The sequence below is a fragment of the Arvicanthis niloticus genome, chromosome 16, assembly GCF_011762505.2.
Source record: "Arvicanthis niloticus isolate mArvNil1 chromosome 16, mArvNil1.pat.X, whole genome shotgun sequence".
NCBI lineage: Eukaryota > Metazoa > Chordata > Mammalia > Rodentia > Muridae > Arvicanthis > Arvicanthis niloticus.
In genome coordinates, this window is record NC_047673.1 from 69,482,829 (window position 1) to 69,502,291 (window position 19,463).

Below are 19,463 nucleotides of genomic sequence, written 5' to 3' on the forward strand. Positions count from 1 at the left end.
AATTAATTGTTTCATGCAAAATGCAATTAACATAGACTGAAAATAGTCTATTAAATTAGGTCTTAAAATGAAATTGTACCTTTCCCTTTGTTGAATTGGCAAATTAAGCAAAAACAAAACCCAAAAAACCAGTCACTTCTTTCAATAATACATAAATACATGTTAACTTCAAATTTTAAATTCTACTGGCAGTGAATTCTAAGGCCACCAAGATGGTCCAGTGAGTAAAGGTACCTGTTAAAAAAGTCAGGAGACCTAAGTTCAATCCCTAGGATACACACAAAGTAGACAAAAAGAACCAATCAGAGTTGCCTTGTGACATCCATACAACATGGCATGTGTGCACTCACATTCACATATACCTGACATATATACACATGTTAATTTTTTTCATTTGAAAATTTCTTTATATAATGTCTTAACAAGTAAACAAGAACTGTATGTAAATTAAGTAAAATTTAATAAAACACTCATTTGTATACACATACCTCTCTCAGTGATACCCTGGGCCTCCATTGCAAAACAGCTTAAGACTGTACTAAGGTTGCTAAGCAGTAAATGGCACTGCTGGATGGACTGGATGGTCTGCGGGTCAATGAAACGACAGGACCCATCAAACAACGGCACACCTTCAAGGATAAAACAGCATCAGTTTCAGCACAGGAATTTACAGTCAAAATGCATGTTTCTGAAGTCCATTTACTCTAAAGAGTGACAGACTTTACAAATATAAGCTAGAAATTTAGTGTTTGCAATATAAAACTAGAGTAAAAGTAAGATTATGAACTACATAGATCTGCACCCTATCTTCATAACTACTACATGTCGTAAGATGTGTATTTACTTTAATAAGCATAACATCATAATTTCTGAGTCCCTGAAATCAGTTTCTAATTTTCTTCTTATAACATTTTATCTGCACTTGAATTATCCTAAGGTCTTAAAAAAACAAAATCAAAACCCAAATCCCCTTACAAGGTCTCTGTTAACCAGAACAAGACTCCAAACTGCATCAAGGGCAGATCTACAGCCTGGTGTGAAGGCACACAGTGTAGCTTATTCATTAATGTATTTCCAGTAAAAAAAACTTTGGTTAAAAATTGTTTAATATACACTTTTAATACAAATATTTTCTTCTAGGACTGTAAATGTTAAGATTTTACATTCCCAAAAGAGAAAAACTAATACTACTACTAAAACAGACGTGGTCGTTCATGCCTGGCATTCAAGCAATTGGAGGTTAAAGGGGGTTCACAAGTTCAGGGCAAGCATAGATTATAGCAATGGTTCTCAACCTACCTAATGCCAAGACCTTTTAATAGAGTCCCCCATGTTGTGGTGGCTCACCTCTAACCACAAAATTGTTTTTGTTGCTACTTCATAATTGTAATTGTGCTACTGTTATGAATAGTAACATATGTGACTCAGGGGTTGCTACTCACAGGTTGAGAGAAGCACTGAATTAATGAGGTTCACAACTGCTGAGGTTACTGACACCTGCCTTGTTTCAAACAAATGTTCTATATGTGATTACAACATCAAGATTAGTTAACTATTAAAATTTACACTGAATCCAGACTTAATACTCACAAAGCCGGTCAAATTCTTCTTTTGTGAGAACCACCTTATTCCATGTCCATTCAAGAACAAATCGTAGATTAGCAGCAGAATTTGGTTGTTCTTATTTGTATTGACAAAAGGAAAAAGATAAAAAAGAATGATTACAATTAAAAAAAAAAAAGGATTACTAACTCTGAAATGGAAATTAGTAACTTTATAGGAGGAGCCAGATAGAAAGGCCAAGTTCATAAACGTAACACTAACGTCTACCAAATGTGTCCTGGTGCACCACATCCAGAGCAGTGTTGCCCAAGATGCAAACCTGGACGGAGACTGAAGAGGTCGCAAAGAGGACGTATGAGGAAGAGCATATCCAAACTGGAAAGTAATCTTAGAAAACAACAAGACCCCAAAATGGTTCAAACCAACAACAAAGGCCTGTAGTTTTTAAAATCTGATTTAAGAAATTTCACCATATTAAGGAATATTTAAAAGACCCCAATGGCATATGCCTTTAATTCCAGCACTGAGGAGGCAGAGGCATTCAAATCTCTTGAGTAAGGCCAACTTGTTCTACAGAGTGAGTGCCAGGACAGGCAGAGCTACAGAGAAACCCTGTCTTAAAAACAAAACAAAACCCCCCAAACAACTCAAAACACAAAAATGTTGTATTCCCCTAAATCCCACTAAGATATAAAAACATTTCTGGAACACTGGTTAGTACTTGGTTTGTATTAACCTTTGTTTGTAATCACAAAGGGTTTTGTTTTGTTTTGAAATAAAACTGAAATGATTAAAAAAACAGGGAGCTATCTTTCAAGTGATCATAACGTTCTTTCAACATCACAGGGCAGAGTATGTGTATGTGCATGTGCACATGTAAAGAATGAACATTCACACTGGTGTGAATGCATCTTCAGGGACTTAAAAAAATTATAAAAGTAATACACTGCAGGATCTGGTTTATGACAAAATTGTAGCAGCAGAACAGATCAGTGCTCATGCCCTGGGTGCACTACCTCCAGGGAGGTAGATATGGGGTAACACTCAGGATCTTGACTGTGATACTGCACAAGTCAGACGGCACCACTGGGAGTGGGTGAGAACTGGTATAAAGCATCATAGATTCACTCTTTACTACACCCTACAACGTTATGTGAATTTAAAATGATCTTATGCATAAAGGTTAACTAAGAAGTAAAACCATTAACTATAATTATAAGAATATAAATATTCTATTTTACAAAGTGAAACTGTTACCTTCTATTATCCATGTTCTGATGTAACCAGTCAAAAGTCCCAAGGAACTTGTCTGAATTGCTGCTGACAATATAGCTTCTAACTGTTCTTCCTAAACCGTGTTAAAAACAAAAACAAAACAACAACAACAAAAACAAAACAACAAAAAAAACACACTGTGAAATCACAGGCAGTGAAAGGTTGGAAAACAGTTATGCCACTAGTATGGCTATCATCAGGGAGACAATAAAGCAAATTTGTAAAATTACAGGACTTGGACACCTAATTATAAGACAGGAGGATCACAAGCTTGAGGTCACCTAAACAGATAAAACCAAAGTAAAACCCAGCACTGTAAGAAGGTGGGAAACCCAAACACCCACACAAGACGTGTATGCCATGGCCAACGAAGCTAACCAGGCAGCTAAGGAAACCCGTGCTGTTTGTACTTTCATTAGTAGTACTGGAGCCTAGGACACAAGCACTCCCACTGAGGTATATATTCTCAGTCAGTCCTTTTTATTTTAAGATAGAGCCTCAGGAATTATACAAGCAAGCCTTGTACAAACCACTTTGATCTTGCTATCTCAGTAACTAAGAATTACATGCTTGCTTTGGCAAACCCAGCTCCATTTGTGACTTATTTTAAAGGTGTTTTACTGGCATGTGCATATGTGTAAGATAAATATATCTGGTGCCTACAGCAGTCACAAAAGAGGGCATCAGATCCCCTGGAACTGAAGTTACAGATGGTTGTGAGCCTCCATGGAACTGAACCTTGGTCCTCTGCAAGAGCAACCAGTGTTCTTAACCACTGAGCAGCTCTCTAGCTAAGTTTAGAGGTCGTGGAAGCCAAATCCCAAGACCATGGCTATTGATCCTAGAACATGAGGCTACAGAATGGACAAAAAAAGGGAAGAAGACTAAAGTTAAATGTCTCACTTGACTTAGACTGGAAGGTTGAATATCAATAAGTCTTGGTGAGAGGAGACCAGCAACAAGACATCGATTATAACTATCAGGAATGACTTCATTAAGAGTTGGTCCTGATTTCTTTAAAAATGTCAGAGTCTGTAATAAAGAAATTAGTCCGTCATCAGTCAACATCAATTCAAATTTAAGAAATACTTTACACTTAAAAGTTGAGTAAAACTTAAAAATATCTATAGAAATACTGAAAGCCTGACTAGACTGCATGATCAAGTAAAGGGGCTTAGAGATTCCTGAATGCAATGACATCAGTAGGACACACAAGCAGTATTTTCAGGGGTTGTAGACAATATGCCTGTGTTTAGTGAGAGATCTGTACTTAGTACAACCACAGCAACTATATGTGTGGCTAACTGCCAACTAAAAAGTCTGCACATCACTAACTATTCCTGCATCATTCTTCTGTCAATTTTGTATTCTTTCTCAGAAGAAACAAGAAATCCTCCCAGGCCATTACACAAAAGAGCAGGCCACAGCCGTGGGGCAGTCTTTAACTCCAGCAGTTAGGGGCCCGAGGAGATCTCTGTGAATTGCTAACAGCCACTGCTATATTGTGAGACTCCATCTCCAAAACAAGCACCTAGAAGATGCAATAAGACACTGACCTATTCACTTTTTCTTGGACTTCAAATAGATGGCATCCACATAAAGCTGCTAAAAAATAGTTCAATGACTCTTTTAGCAAGCTGTCATTAAAACTGAAGTTATTAAGATGCTAAACTCAAAAACCTAGCAAGAACTACTATTTAAGATGAATTAGTTTATACAAATACCAGGAAAGTGTCAATACAGGAATCATCTGTATTCTAGTATGTGACTTCAGCTCTAACACACACTAAGCATGCTGTTAATTTATACATACCTCCTTCTGAAATCCAGTACACGTTACATGGATAACTCCAGAGTTTAACAAACAAGTGGCATCTTAAAAGGAAAAAAAGGATTTTAAAATTTGAATTAAATGTTTACTGTAGGTAATTAAATTTCTATATTGAATAAATCAGCCCCCTCTTTATAAACAAAACAAAACAAAGCAACAACAACAACAACAACAACAACAACAACAAAGCAGGGTCTTAGCATATTCCTGGCTGCCTTAAACTCTCAGAGATCTTCCTGCCTCTGCTGGGATCAAAGACATGCACCAAGCACATTGGACAAGAATAAATTCTTTATTTTTTTCCCTATCAAGACAGGGTTTCTCTGTGTAGCCCTGACTGTCCTGAAACTTGGACTATAGACTAGGCTGTCCTCAAACTTCTGCCTGCCTTTGCCTCCAAGTGCTAGGACTAAAAGCATGTGTCACCACTGCTCAGCAAGTATAAATTCCTCCTGAGATAGTGACAAACTTTGTTACTAACACATTAACTGACATTTTCTAAAAAACTTAAAATGCAATTTATAAAAATACTATATTTCTCGTGTACATATAAATATGTATCAAAGAAGTTAAGTTATAAATGATAGTGAGATATGAACAGGTGATACTATGAATAAACTAAACCAACATACAACTGACATGCTACATTTATACATTATTTTTCTCAAAAATAATGAAAATACATACCAAAATTAAAAGTACTTGGGTTAAAAAACTGCTCTGGAGGTGGATAGGAAGGAGGAACCCCCCGACTTAGACTTCTCTCGTGTACTAGTATGTCCAAGATGTGATGTGGACAAGTCCTGCTTACAACTGAATCCAATGACCACAATGCAAAATAAGAGCAATTATGCAGAGATTCTCCTGATCTAAAAGAAAAAGTTTTAAAGCATTGAGACACTATCAGCTATACATAACAATATCTGAGGTTCTGAGAAGGGGGTGAGAAAACATAGTAATCATACCTTAAAGAATCGGGCATTTGTGCATGATACCAACGATTGATGTCAAAAAGCCCTAAATATACAGAAGGCTTTCCCTGTCCATATATATTCACTTGCCAGGTAAAGACAGAAACGCTAGTATCAGGGGACAGAGCTGCAAGACAAAAACAAACAAACAAACAAACAAAAAATCCAGCTATTTTTCAAAAACAGAAGAACCTAAACACAAAAAAATGACAATAGCATTTAATTCATATTTCAGTAGACTTATGAAAACCATTTCAGTCAACTGAGTCTCATCCTGACGTTCCTCTTTAGACATCAGGAAGTTAGAACTTTGAGACAACAGATTATAAAGTGATTTCAACAAATATTCACCCAAAGATAGTAGACAGCTAGCATCAGTAGTTAATCTAATACCCACAATGGACATCTTAAAGCATTGTGGTTTAATTCTTTAGAGGAACTGAGTTGAGAAAGGCAGATCTAGCCATAAAAAGGTGAAACAAATACAAATACCTAAACTATGGCAGTAGAACGGCACCAGAAGGGGTCTCAGCAAGAAGAGAAAACTAAAGACCTCAGAAACCACTAATGGCAACTGGAAAAGGAAGCCATGGACAGGGAGTAAGAAGAGAGATTGTTAAGTTCTAGATGTGAAAACAGAACCACAAGTTTAAAAGTGGGAACTATGACACAGGGCATCTCTGGGATAAATGAACTTATTAAAAGAATGACTCTCTGACAGTCTCCTTTATTCCTTATAAAAGGCATAGATGATCATTTCATCTGTAAAAGAAGGACTCAGAAAGGCAAAACTGTCAAAGGTTACCACTAAAGAAAGGAATGGAAAACAAATCAATGCCGAACTTATCTGTCCCTGGGATCTTTACTCTGAATGGAGTACTAAAGAACGGGGTGGGGTTGGGAGAACACAGCATGGTTCAAGAGAAAAAAACAAAAACAAAAAACACAAGAGAAAAACATTCAAAGACAAATTACACTAATTGAAATGGAGACCATCTTTGTGTTGAATTTCATTCACACAGGGTCTTTCACTAGCTGATGCAATCAGCTCTTCAGTTCTGTACAGTAATCCAGAGAGCAGTAAGACCTAAAAGCCTGAATAAATGACATATACAGGATCTTCATTTTCAACTGTCAAAAATATTAGTTCTAGAAATCTCTCACAAATCTTAAGCCACCACACAAAATAGTTAACCAACCTTCTCTCATACTCTCTTCTCTGTCACCATGAGACGGAAATCTCTCTATACTCTGGCATCCCAACAGTTTGGTATTACTAGTCTGTCCCCTTAAGGGGAACATGCCGCCTGCTAGATCCAGCGTATATCTTTCTTCACAGTATTCCAATCCCTGTAACACACAATATGCAGAAACTTTAACATTATTCTAAGAGTGTTCTAAAATGAAATATTCCCATGCTAAAAGTTTTCCCACACAACTGCTTTAACAGAACAAATCACTCTGAAGGCTATAAAATTATATATATATACAGCCATAAACATATATAGCAAGCTAGATTTATGTTCTCAAAAATAATCACCAGTAAATGTTGTAAAAGTTTTCTAAAACATGGAGGCATTCATACATTAGTAGCTGGAGTATAAACTGGAGTGCCCTGAGGCCAGCAAATCTATTTCTGCATTCTCATGTAAATTCTTAAGAATAGGGCTTTTTGTTTTGTTTTAAGTTTTGTTGAGACAAGGTCACTCTACATAAATTTAGCTGTCCTAGAACTTGCCTTGCCTCAAAAGACTGAATATTAACTCCTAATCAGAAGAGAATCTTTTGCTCAATAAACAAAACCAGTTTTACCTACTGCCCCCTTTTAAGTCAGAGTCTCACTGTGTAGTTCTGACTGCCCTGGAACTCACTATGTGAACAAGGCTGGCCTCCAGCTCACAGAGACATGTCTGCCTCTGCCAGTGCTGGGATTAAAGGCCATGTGCCACTAAACCCAGCTTAAAATTCTCTCTTAATCACAGAGTCCTTTACGAGCTAATAAAAGGCTGAGATCTTCCCTAGAAAAATTTGTAATCATTATCATTCAAAGGTTTCCCTAACACCCATCCAGATACCTAAACACCAAGTTCTGAAAACCTGTTCCGGAACTGAAAATAATGTAGCTGTTACTAACACTCTTCTTTTTAAAATCAGTTAGAAAAATATGCTATCTGAGCATTTTGATGCATGCACCCTGAAGTGAACAAAGTTATGGAGCATCTCTCCTGGGTATTACAATTAGGTAACAGACTCGAATCTAGTCCAGCTTCTCTGCTATGGGGAAAATACCTAGAAAAAGTTAGAGTGCTGCAAGAGCAAACCAGGTGAAAACCATTAGAAAGCTCATGCCACTAAACAATTGTTTCTTCCACTAATGATGAATACAGTAGTAACTTGAACATAAGAGTAACAGTATGATAAAAGAACACCAAAGAGAAAAAAGGATAACAGTTTAATAACTACTTACCTCATATAAGATTTGCCCTGATGCCAAACATTTTCTATCACCAAAAGCCAGCTGAAGCAGATGCAAACTCAAAACATCCCCTTCACTGAAGAAAGAGAAATTAACTCAAGACACAAAACATGCAGCTTACAGGTTATCCTCCTAATTTTTTACATAACACATTGAACACATATGGCAAACTGCAGCTGTATTTTCTTTTTCTTTTTCTTTTTTTTGGTTTTTCGAGTTTCTCTGTATAGCCCTGGCTGTCCTGGAACTCACTCTGTAGACCAGGCTTGGCCTCGAACTCAGAAATCCGCCTGCCTCTGCCTCCCAAGTGCTGGGGTTAAAGGCGTGCGCCACCACCGCCCGGCAAGCTGTATTTTCTTGTTTGTATAAAATGTAATTAATGCAGTATGTGGTACAGTCTACTACAATTTTAAACACAATATTACTTCTCAGATATTCCTCCTTCAATAACTGTATTTTAGTTTTATATATACAGCTACCTAAAAACATCAGCTGCATTTCCTACCTTCCTTTGCACTAAGTCCTGGCCAAGAGGAATATGAACAGAATCATCCATGGCAACTACAGAGAACATACGTTTGGAGACACGCCCTCCACACTCTTACTTATAAGATGAAGCCCCACATAAGAACAGGACTTTACAACATGAATATGAAGTAAAGGTACTAAATGATGAATCAGATACAATGCACACTCAGCACAAGGTGTAGTATCTGGCACCAAAGTATCTGGCAGTGGTAAGATAATTCAAACCTTTCAAAAGAAACAAGTTGCTACAGTTTGACTCCTTCACTGCTATATCCTCAGCCTTGCAAAATGAATTCTTAAGACTACAGGCATACTGACCTATCCTGTGTGGACTGAACAGCCCATAAGTAACAGCAGTTACGAGGATCATTCTCAGGCTCTTGAAAGATAACTGCATAGACAGGAACCCTTCCACCTTCTAACTGTGTATAGTATCTAAAACAAACAAAATAATACACTGCTTATTTTCAAATTAAAACTTTATTTTTGGAAAAAAAAAAAGTACCTCATGCAAAACTCTGGGTTAAGGAGAAACTGTTTATACAGTTCCCTAAATTCAGTCTTCTGGGGAAGAGAGCTAGGTTGTCTTACCTTCAAACACACTAAGTCAGGGTAAGACCACACCACAGTAGCTGCCACTCCCAAGCAGAGCAGGGATTGACAACTGCTGAATCACATGCATGCACTTATGTGATGATAACTAGCTTTTAAGAATCCCACCACTGCACACCATATGAGGCCACTTCTCATATCATGTTCCTCAAACAGTGTCCTAAGAGAGAGAAGCCGCCATAACATTCCAACTCAACCATGTGGGAAGTTTGTCATTACTGATGTTCGTTTGCTCTTTCAGAGTCTCATGTCGGCAGGCTGCTCTCAGATTTGCTATGTAGCTGAAGCTGGCCTGAACCTCCTAATCCTTCTCCTCCATCTACATCTCTCCAGTGCTAGCGACATGATGGCACTTATCTTTGCCCAGCTATCCCTTGGGTTTAAAGTCAATTTTCTACAATAGATGAGGGTCTATGAAGTGGCTCAGCCTGTAAATCATGTGCTACCAAGCGAGATGGCCTGAACTCAATCCCTAGGATCTACATGGGATAAAGAGAGAAGTGATCCCTACTAGTCGTCCTAACTACCATATGCACATGTGCACCCTCAGTACCCCACACAACTAAAAAATTAGGGACAAAAAAGGCAATGAGTAAGAAACTAAAGAGTTTGCATAATCAGTCTTAAAAGCATAATAAGCCCAAAAATCAATGTTAGAGAAAACAATGCCGTATATGTAACAATCTCCCAGGTTCTGTACTAGCAGCAATTCAAAAGCAAAGCTGATTAAAGGTTACAATGAAATAGAACAGAGAAGAACAGCCTGTAAGAAAGACAAAATACCCAAGAAAATATGCCAATATATCTGGGGCAGGGGAGGTAGATAAAGGATAAATTGAAAACTTAAATGTCAAGTGGGCACTGGCATCCTTTTTCAATATTACATGCTGCTTTACTTCCATACAAGTTTCAATTAAATTATATTTAAAAAAAATTTTGACAGCATAAAAAAAAAATTACCAAGTATTCAATAATTGGTTAAAAACATACCAAGAACACTTAATCTGTTGCTTTTAATATATTAAAGGCAACAGAGTTCTCAAAGAACTCATAGCATAAACATATGCAGTTTATCCAGGCACACTTGATCAGCATATGGGTCACCACAGTGACTGTAATGCCACTCCCCCTTTCTCTCTTTCTTCTTTTGAGCTATGGTTCTCTATAGAGCCCAGAGTAGCATGGACCTTGCTTTGCTCTCCATGCCAGTCTCCAATCTTGATCCTCTACTCAGATGCTTTATAAACTCTGAAAGAACCAACCTAAATTCACATGCTAAATAATTTCCTTATCAAACTATGACTTAATTCAATAAATTACTCATATTGTCATTTTTCTTATACTAATTTTCAAATAACTGATACATTATATTTTAAAAGAAATGATTAATCAATAAGAGAAAAAAATTATACTTACTCTCTTTTCATGCTTTTCATGTTCCAAAGTGCTAAGTAGCCATCAGAAAAACCCACAGCAAGCTGATTTGTCCTGTTGATGTAACTGAGAGTAGAAATGGCTACTCCAGATGGGCTTACTAACTGGAAACACAGGTGGCGTCCTTCTCTCATCACATTCTCTCTGATGTGTGGTACTTCAGCTGGGATGACAGTGATAACTTCAAGGTCTAAAACAAAAAAGACAAGATTAAGAACCTAAGTAAGGGCCAGCAGAATTCAATTCCTACATTCCTTGAAAAGGTGTATACTGGAGAGTGTCACTGAGGCTAATGACCGGAGTCCAATTCCCGGACCCCACATGGTAGAAGGAGAGAACCATCTCTTCCTGCAAGTTATCCTCTGACCTTGACATGTACACCATGACAAACATGTCGCCTCATACACACATATGCATGCAAACAAAAGATAAGATTTTAAAATAAAGAGAAGATGAAGAGAACTGAACCCACAAAGACAGTCCCTGGCCTTCCTTTCTCCCCATGTCTACAACTCCAATTCCCAGAGTACCCAGCGTCACCTTCAGAACCCCACAGGCACCAGGTGTATGTAGGAAAAACTCATACACAGGAGAATAAATAAAGAGGTCTTTTTGGTACATATATGGAAACAAACCATTAGACTTCTACCATTTCTTTCTTTTCATTTTTCTTGAGAAAAAGTCTCATTAAATAGGCAGAGCTGGTCTGGAGCTTTACAGATTCCATCCATGTTACCTGAACTCCTAACCCTGCTGCTTCAGCCACCCACATCCTTACATTTTTCAAGGTCTACTTTAGTAATATCAACACACCAATAAAATAAAGTGACTTAACCAACAAGACTAAAATGCCCAGGTACACATAATAAAAAAAAATTTCTACATGAAAAGAACTGGCCATTTAAAAAGCAATCCAGAGCTCTGAGTTTAAAACCAGCATGGTCTACAAAGCAAGTTCCAGGACAGCTGAGGCCACATAGAGAAACACTATCTGGAAAAGCCAAAAATTCTATTACACCACAACACTGAAAGGCTCAGTTTTTGTTCCCCAGTAACGAACAGATGAATACCTGATGCCTCTACTTCATTTTGACTGCATGACAAGTCATCCAAACACAGGTCAATAAGGAGGATCTGTCCAACATCAGTCACCACAGCCGCCACGCCAAAAAGCCATCGAAGACTTGGATGTAAATGCTGGGTACTAGCACTGGCTCCTCCATGGTTAATTATAGGTTCAATAGCTGTTACCTAGGATCCAAACGTGATTAGAAGCTAAATCAACTATACAAAAAACAGGATCTGATATTAGGGCAGGTTAGTTAACTTGAAGTCTTAAATATTACACAGAACCATAATCTGCATGACACTTAGGAATCTAAGTGAAACTCTCAAATATACTACAAAAGTATGCTATTATTCAACATAATAAAACACAAAAATTAACCAATGTTTATTGACAGCCTAGTCTATGCTAGTCATTTGCTAGCTGGCTCATTTTGTTTATATAATCTTTTTACTGAATTATATGCAATTATCTGTTTAAAGATGAAGTAGACTGAAGCTTGAAACACAACTTAAAAATCATAAAATTCTTAAGCATACAACTCAAACCAATACTGTTTTAGTTTAGAGCTCATAAGCAACCACTTCAGAAGTATCTAATCTAAGAAGAGTAAACTAACCATTTCAGAAAGTTTTAGTTCACCCTTTTGTGATGGTTTGAGTAAGAATGGCCCCCATACATTTGAATGTTTAGTCACCAGGCAGTAGAACTGTTTGAACAGATTGGATGGATTAGGAGCCATGTCCCTGCTGGAGTAGGTGGGCCTTGAGACTTCAAAAGCACATGATAGGCTCAGGTTCTCTCCCTGTTCTCTGTCTCTCTGCCTGGGAATCAGGATATAGCTCTCAGCTACTTGCCCACCATGCCTGTCCACTGCCATGCTCCTGGCTATGATTATAATGAATTAAGCCTCTGAGACTGTAAGCAACCCCCAATTAAATGTCTTCTAAGAGTTGCCTTGGTCATAGTGTCTCTTCATAGCAATAGAACAGTGACTAAGACACTTTCCAAATTACATAACAGCAAAAAAGGTAATACACACGCACACACTGTATTTCTATCAAAGCAGGTAGAATCAGGGCTGGAGAAATGGCTCAGCTGCTCTTCCAGAGGTGTAGGGTTCAATTCCCAGTACCCGTATGAAGGCTAAGAACAATCTTTAACTTCAGTTCCAGCACATACAATGCCCTCTTCTAGCCTCTGTGGGTATTGCTTACACATAGCATACAGACATACGCAGGCAAAACAAACAACATAAAATTTCAATATATTTTAAGAGATGGGTACCAACTCTCTTTATAATTTTTTTTTTTTTTAAAGTTAGGGTCTCACCGTGTAACTCTGACTTACCTGGAATTTAATATGTACTTAGAAGACGAGGCTTGGCTTCAACAAAAGAGGCCCACCTGTCTCTGTCTCCTGAGTGCTAGGAGTAAATGAATGTACCACCATGCCTGGTCATCTTAAACTTGAAGGGGTCAGTAAAATGGTTCAGACAGTAAAGCTACTTACTTGCTATCCAATGATGCAAGTCTGAAAACTAAAATTTGATGCCTAGAACCCAAATAAAAGTAAAGGAAAGGTCTGAGTCCCACAAGTTGCCCTCTGACCACCACATAAGCACAACATATGCACGCATGCACGCACACCCCTAAAAATTATTGAATTTTATATTGAAGATGATAATTATATGAAAATATATTGTTAATATACAATTTAATGAGTTTTAAGGTAAGCACATCCTGTGAGCTTTCAGCGTGAAAAGCAAAACTATTAAGGTATCTTAAATAGCACATACCCTTCCAGGAAGAACAACTGCTTTGACCACTCGTGAGATACCAAGGTCATAAAGACAAAGAACACTCCCATCTGCTTCTTCCAATCCTATTAACAATCCAGTTCTCTTATGCCAAGAGAATTCTTTCACTGCAAGGACTACAGGAGGCTGTTCATTTACTCCACTGAATCTATATGCAGACAACCGCTCTCCTGTTAGGGAGTTTACAACTTCAAGTTGTGGACCACAAGCTAAGCATGCTAGTCCATTTTTCCCTATGGAGGAAAAAAAATAAAAAATAAACAAAAACACTGCTTATTGTAATATCACGACATAACAAATCTAGTAGTTAACTCTTTAATATATGAACATTTACTTTATTACACACACTATTGTAAATCCCTCCTGAATTGAGGGATTTAAACAATGCATTTATAGAGCACAGTGTAACTTAAATTAAATTAAATTAAAAAAAAAAAAAAACAAAACACAGCAGTAAAACCATGCAGTACAGAGGGCACACGGGTTCCCAAATTCATAAACGTACTGTCACTGCAGCTTAGTAGGACATAAAGTACACTAAAGCACTTTAACTTGTGTAAATCAGTTAGAGCTAACACAGTATATACAAGCAGATTCTAAGGTCAGGTATCGTGGGCCACCCTGGATACCCCAACACTTCAGTGGCAGCAAGGACTACAAAACATGAACTGACAAGGTGCTAGCGGTCACAGACTTAAGAAAACGAACAAAAAGGACAAGAGAGCAGAGCAGATACAGTGAAATGATACACTACTCAGTCTCTGTGGAAAGAATGGATCAACTAGTTTCATCTTATAGACAGAATATGATTTGCTTATTGATGGGTAGATATAAAGAATAAAAAAAAAATTAAGCACAGACCCTAAACTGGACATGATGGTGCATACTTGTAATTTCAGCAGTTAAGAGACAAGAGGAGAAGGGAATTATATAGTAAGATTTTGTCTCAAGAAAGGATAAAACTCAAACCAAACAGATCCTACATTTTCTTATGAGCAATTAGATGAATCAAAGTAATCAAAGTAATAATGGAGACCACCATTATTGTATAACAATTTTCTTCTAATGAAAACCCTACCCCTAGAAGAGGGAAGATTCATGATGCCCTGAAAGTAAACAAAGTATACACAGTTGGGAAAATTTAAACTTGAAGAGTCATGGGGTCCCCTCCTGCTGGGAGGAAATGCTACCAGAACTGAGGAGAGTCTCTAAGGCAAAATGTACTGGAACCACCAGGGAAGCAACCTTCATGAGTTGGGAATGGCTTTTCAATGATGTAGCTCCTCTCCATCACCCCTTTTCCTGTAGAATCCCTTACTCATACTCCTGTAAGGAATTCCAATAAACTCACTGGTTTGTCAAGCAGGACTCTGATATAATTATTACTTTGGTCTACTATGGGTTCTGTATCTAAGCAGTAAGTTCTGTTTCCCCAGGAAAAGCCTCACACAAAGTCATTCATCCAGACAGATAGATGTCTAAGTACAATAGCTTATAGTTGAAGGATACTATATACTGTTTATGAAAATAGTGAGACACAACAAAACAGAGATCCAGAATGCCAAATCTTAAGGCTTCTTTCTGCAGTTTATCTTTGTACTAGGATCACATTAATTAACCTTTTTTATTCTCAGCTATACAGAATACCTACTTAGAGAAGTTTTCTACCTTCTGCAATAAAAGGCTGTCATCGTGCCTAACAAAGTAAGCACCACTACTACTATTAATTCAAGACAACAGCACTGTAAAAAGGTAGATGGAAGATGTATCTGTAGCCAGGTGTGGTGACACATGCCTTTAGTCCCAGTACTCAGAAGGCAGAGGCATTCAAATCTCAGAGTTCAAGGCCAGCTTGGTCCATTTGGTGAGTTCCAGGACAGACAGAGCTATTATGAGACCTAGTCTCAAAAAGTAACAAAAAGAAAAAGGAAAAAGAAGATGTATCACCATACAAAAGCTATATATGAAGGTCTTATTCAGTGAGATTCCTTTTTTCACTTCCTTAGGTAGAGAAAGATTCAGTGCTGCTCCATCAGGATCACAGCCAGCCAGGACCAATAGTGGACCTGTGTTCTGTGGGGCTCACAAGAACAATCTTAGCACACTGCAGTCCTTCTCTAGGAGCACACAAACATAACAAGAAGCACAGGGGAGCCATTGCAGTGATGTATTCCTATCCATTTGAAAAGGTGGTCAAGATGACAAGAAACCAATCATCCAAAGTTGATTGGGAAATGGAGTGGGACCTAAAGTCCCCCAAGAGGAAAAAAGCATGCTAGACATTCTAGATGTGTACTACAAACAAACAAACAAACAAAATCCCAAAACAAAAACCAAAAAACCAAACACCTAAGGCCAGGATTTGTTGAAAAAGGAAAACCAAGACTGGAGAGATGCTTAGTGGTTATGAGCACTCACTGTTCTTGTGATGGCCTGGGTTCGGTTCCCAGCACCCACCTACCATCTATAACTCTTGCTCTAGGATATCTGATGCCCTTTTCTGACCTCTGAGGGCACTGTACCCATGCAAATATACAGGCAAAACACCTACATACATAAATCTTCATAAGAAATTAGAAAGAAAAAACTCAATCTGTGAAAAAAAAATTTGATAATTTAAAACATCTTACAAATTTATAAGCCAGATAAGATTTCATTTTACAATATGACTACTTGCTGTGTGTAATTAGGCATCCCATGTAAATATGACTCCAAATTTTTTGACATCATAGAAAATGGTGTTTTAAAAACAGAATTTTCAACCAGGTAGTAGTAGCACAAGCCTTTAATCCCAGTGCTTGGAAGGCAGATGCAGGTGGATCTCTGAGTTTGAGGTTAGCCTGGTCTACAGAATGAGTTCCAGAGCAGCCAGAGCTAAACAGAGAAACCCTGTCTTGAATGAATGAATGAATGAATGAATGATTAATTTCCAGGCTGACCCGGCAGTGGTGGTACACACCTTCAATCCAAGCACTTAGGAGGCAGAGGCAGGTGGATCTCTGTGAGTTCCAGGCCAGCCTGGTCTACAGAGCGAGCTCCAAGACAGCCAAGATTACACAGAGAAATCCTGTCTCCAAAACCAAAAAGCAAACATACAAAACCCCCAAACAACAATAACTACCACAACCAAAAAAATTTTTTTCAGGCTGGTAAGAGGGCTCAGTGTATAAAGACCTGATGATTTGAATTCAATCCCGAGGATCCATATTTCAGAGAATAGGACCACTCTGACAAGCTGCCCTCTGATCTCATAGAGTGTGTGATTCTCACCCCCCGACCCCCTTAAAAAAAAAAAAACAAATAAACACATATATATAATTCTTCTCAGTGGAAGTTTTGGAGACTCCTGGTAAGTGACCAACTATCTTCTAATACGAATCTAGTATTACTTTGTACATTTAAAGTATATGTGTATCTATTACACTTTGATATATCATCTCGTCATTAGTAGGTTGCAGGTATATCCCTTTTGGTTTTGAGTGATTAGCCAGTTTTTGTTTCCTTTGCCATTTTTTCTTCTCTCACAAATGTGCCTATGTTAAAAATCCAACATGCCTTTGCACCTCAAAGGCCAGCTACAAGTAGACTCCTGGTATTTACTACATCCTAACAATACTGAACTAAAAGCTTCCTTTCGTTTCTACTAGCTGGCCCAAGGAAGCATACTGTCCTGTTTTATCACGTCTACCCTATGTAATATTAGCATGCCAGCTTAGTTTACATAACCTTAATTTATATTCAACTAGAATTCATTTTTAATAACCATTCTAACTTCTTGCAGGGAAATGTTTTTTAGAACTATTAACTTCTTCCCAGGTAAGAAAATGAGGGTTCCTCTGTTTGTAGGTATGAGCATATGCATATACCAATGAGTGTACAAGCCAGGTACTGGGTGCCCTGCTTTGTTCCCTTGAAACCAGGTCTGCCACTGACCTTGGAACTAGGATGGCAAACAAGCAAGCCCCAGGGACCTTTTTGTTCCCACCACACAGTGCTGTGTTATAGGTGTACAGGTAGATGTAGAGTTGCAATTGTTCATGTGAGGCCAGTTAGTTAACTCTGGGTATCTTTTATGGCTCTCCTCCACCTTACTGTTGTGACTCTCTTTCCCCAATTTGCCTACACTGGCAAGGGAGTAAAGCCTTTCAAACCTATGTCCTCCCAGCAATTCTGGGGTTAGATACAAACCACTACGTCCTGCTTTTACATACCTGTTGCAGATTTGGAACTCAGGTTCTCGTGCTTATAGTAGTAAACACTTTACTGAAATCTTATCTCCCCACCCCTTATGAGTTTTTAATAAGAAAAACAATTAGAATGCACTGTCCCATAGATTAACTGATGTGTTCCAGAGCACAGTTTTACATTCATCGTTATAGGTCCTGTATAAGTATATTCTGCCTAGGTTGGTTTTTTTTGTATTTTTTAGAAACTTATACATATAAAACAAATTAATAGAAATTTATATAATGCATATACATATATTGCAAACCAAATTGGTAATTTAAAAAAATATTTATTTTACTTAAGTGTGGGCATGTTTATCTCTGTGAGGATATGAGATTGCCTATGGAGGCCAAAAAAGGGCGTTAGATCTCTTGAAGCTGAAATTATAGATTTGTGAATGGTTGAACATCCCAACTCCAGTCTTCATGATTAAGCAGCAAGTGCTCTGAGCTGCTAAGCTCTCCTTGCATCTATACATGTGTATGCATATCTATGTGTAGTACAATTAAGCTAAACCCAGGACTGAACAGGGCCAGGAAGCAAATGTCTTATCAATGAGCTCTCATCCCAAATTAGTGAATCTTCAGCAATGTAACTTACCTGCAGCAAACTTTCCACGAAGCACAGACTCTAATGTTATCTCATCTTCTCCGAGAGCTTCAATAGTCACTTCTGGGAACTGCAGGAGATCACTAGTCACTTGAGCTGTCAAGTCTTGCATACTTCCACTGTAAATATTTTTAAAAAATAATTATGATTATTTGATCTATTGTACAGTACACTTTACTATCTCTAGTTGAGAGAAATGTGAGGGAAAGCAAGCCACATACAAAAGTAAATAAAGTAAAATAAATATACACATATGGGCCCAATGTAGCCTTGCTTAGAAAATGTGGTTTCCTAAGAAAACATTCCTTTCAAGCAACCTTATACAGTATTCACAAGGCCTCCTGAGGGTATCCTTTATTCCCACATTCTGTGAAAACTGCTTCCATGTCATTCACCTAACTGCCCAGCCTTCAGAGAGAGCAACAGCAGACAGACAGGTAAACCCAGGGAATGTCCACATTAAGAGTTACCTCCTTTGGGAGGCAGAGGCAGGCAGATTTCTGAGTTCAAGGCCAGCCTGGTCTACAAAGTGAGTTCCAGGACAGCCAGGGCTACACAGAGAAACCCTGTCTCGAAAAACAAAACAAAACAAACAAACAAACAAACAAACAAACAAAAAGAGTTACCTCTTTTCTACACTTCATTCCTTTTCCTTTTTGTGCTGGGAAACACACCCAGTACTAAACTAATATCTTCAACCTTATAGAGTTGTTTTTTTCAGTAAAAAAGAAAAAACTCCATAATGTCCAGCTTCTCAAAAACCACAAAATTGAATCTGATACCTATCTTTTATCAGACAGAAAAAAATCTAAATTATCTTTAATTTCCAATATACATAAGACTAAAGTCTCTTCATAACTTCTGTTGTAAATAATCAAAAAGGAGGACTGGAGAGATAGCTCAGTGGTTAAGAACACTCGTTGCTTTTGGGGAGGACACAGGTTTAGTTCTCAGTACCCACATGGTAGCTCACAACCACCAACATAACTCCAGTTCTAGGGAATCCAATGCCTTCTGACTTCCACAGGCACCAGGCATGCAGGATGCCATGT

At 37.9% G+C, this 19,463-nt stretch overlaps 1 protein-coding gene across 2 annotated transcripts in view; it reads right to left on the reverse strand.

The window, feature by feature from the left end:
- The window catches only part of Ahctf1 (AT-hook containing transcription factor 1), a 55,500-nt gene that overhangs the window by 32,679 nt on the left and 3,358 nt on the right, over positions 1-19,463 (reverse strand). For both annotated transcript variants that reach the window (XM_034520097.2, XM_076914594.1), the window contains exons 2-15: positions 18,403-18,530; positions 13,555-13,808; positions 11,761-11,941; positions 10,673-10,880; positions 8,963-9,079; positions 8,108-8,192; positions 6,840-6,990; positions 5,635-5,767; positions 5,357-5,538; positions 4,652-4,713; positions 3,742-3,870; positions 2,821-2,911; positions 1,591-1,680; positions 489-629 (exon numbers count right to left, since the gene is read on the reverse strand). In XM_034520097.2, coding sequence (XP_034375988.1) covers positions 489-629; positions 1,591-1,680; positions 2,821-2,911; positions 3,742-3,870; positions 4,652-4,713; positions 5,357-5,538; positions 5,635-5,767; positions 6,840-6,990; positions 8,108-8,192; positions 8,963-9,079; positions 10,673-10,880; positions 11,761-11,941; positions 13,555-13,808; positions 18,403-18,523 — 1,945 coding nt within the window. In that variant the 5' untranslated portion in view covers positions 18,524-18,530. The remainder of the gene's footprint in view (positions 1-488; positions 630-1,590; positions 1,681-2,820; positions 2,912-3,741; positions 3,871-4,651; positions 4,714-5,356; positions 5,539-5,634; positions 5,768-6,839; positions 6,991-8,107; positions 8,193-8,962; positions 9,080-10,672; positions 10,881-11,760; positions 11,942-13,554; positions 13,809-18,402; positions 18,531-19,463) is intronic.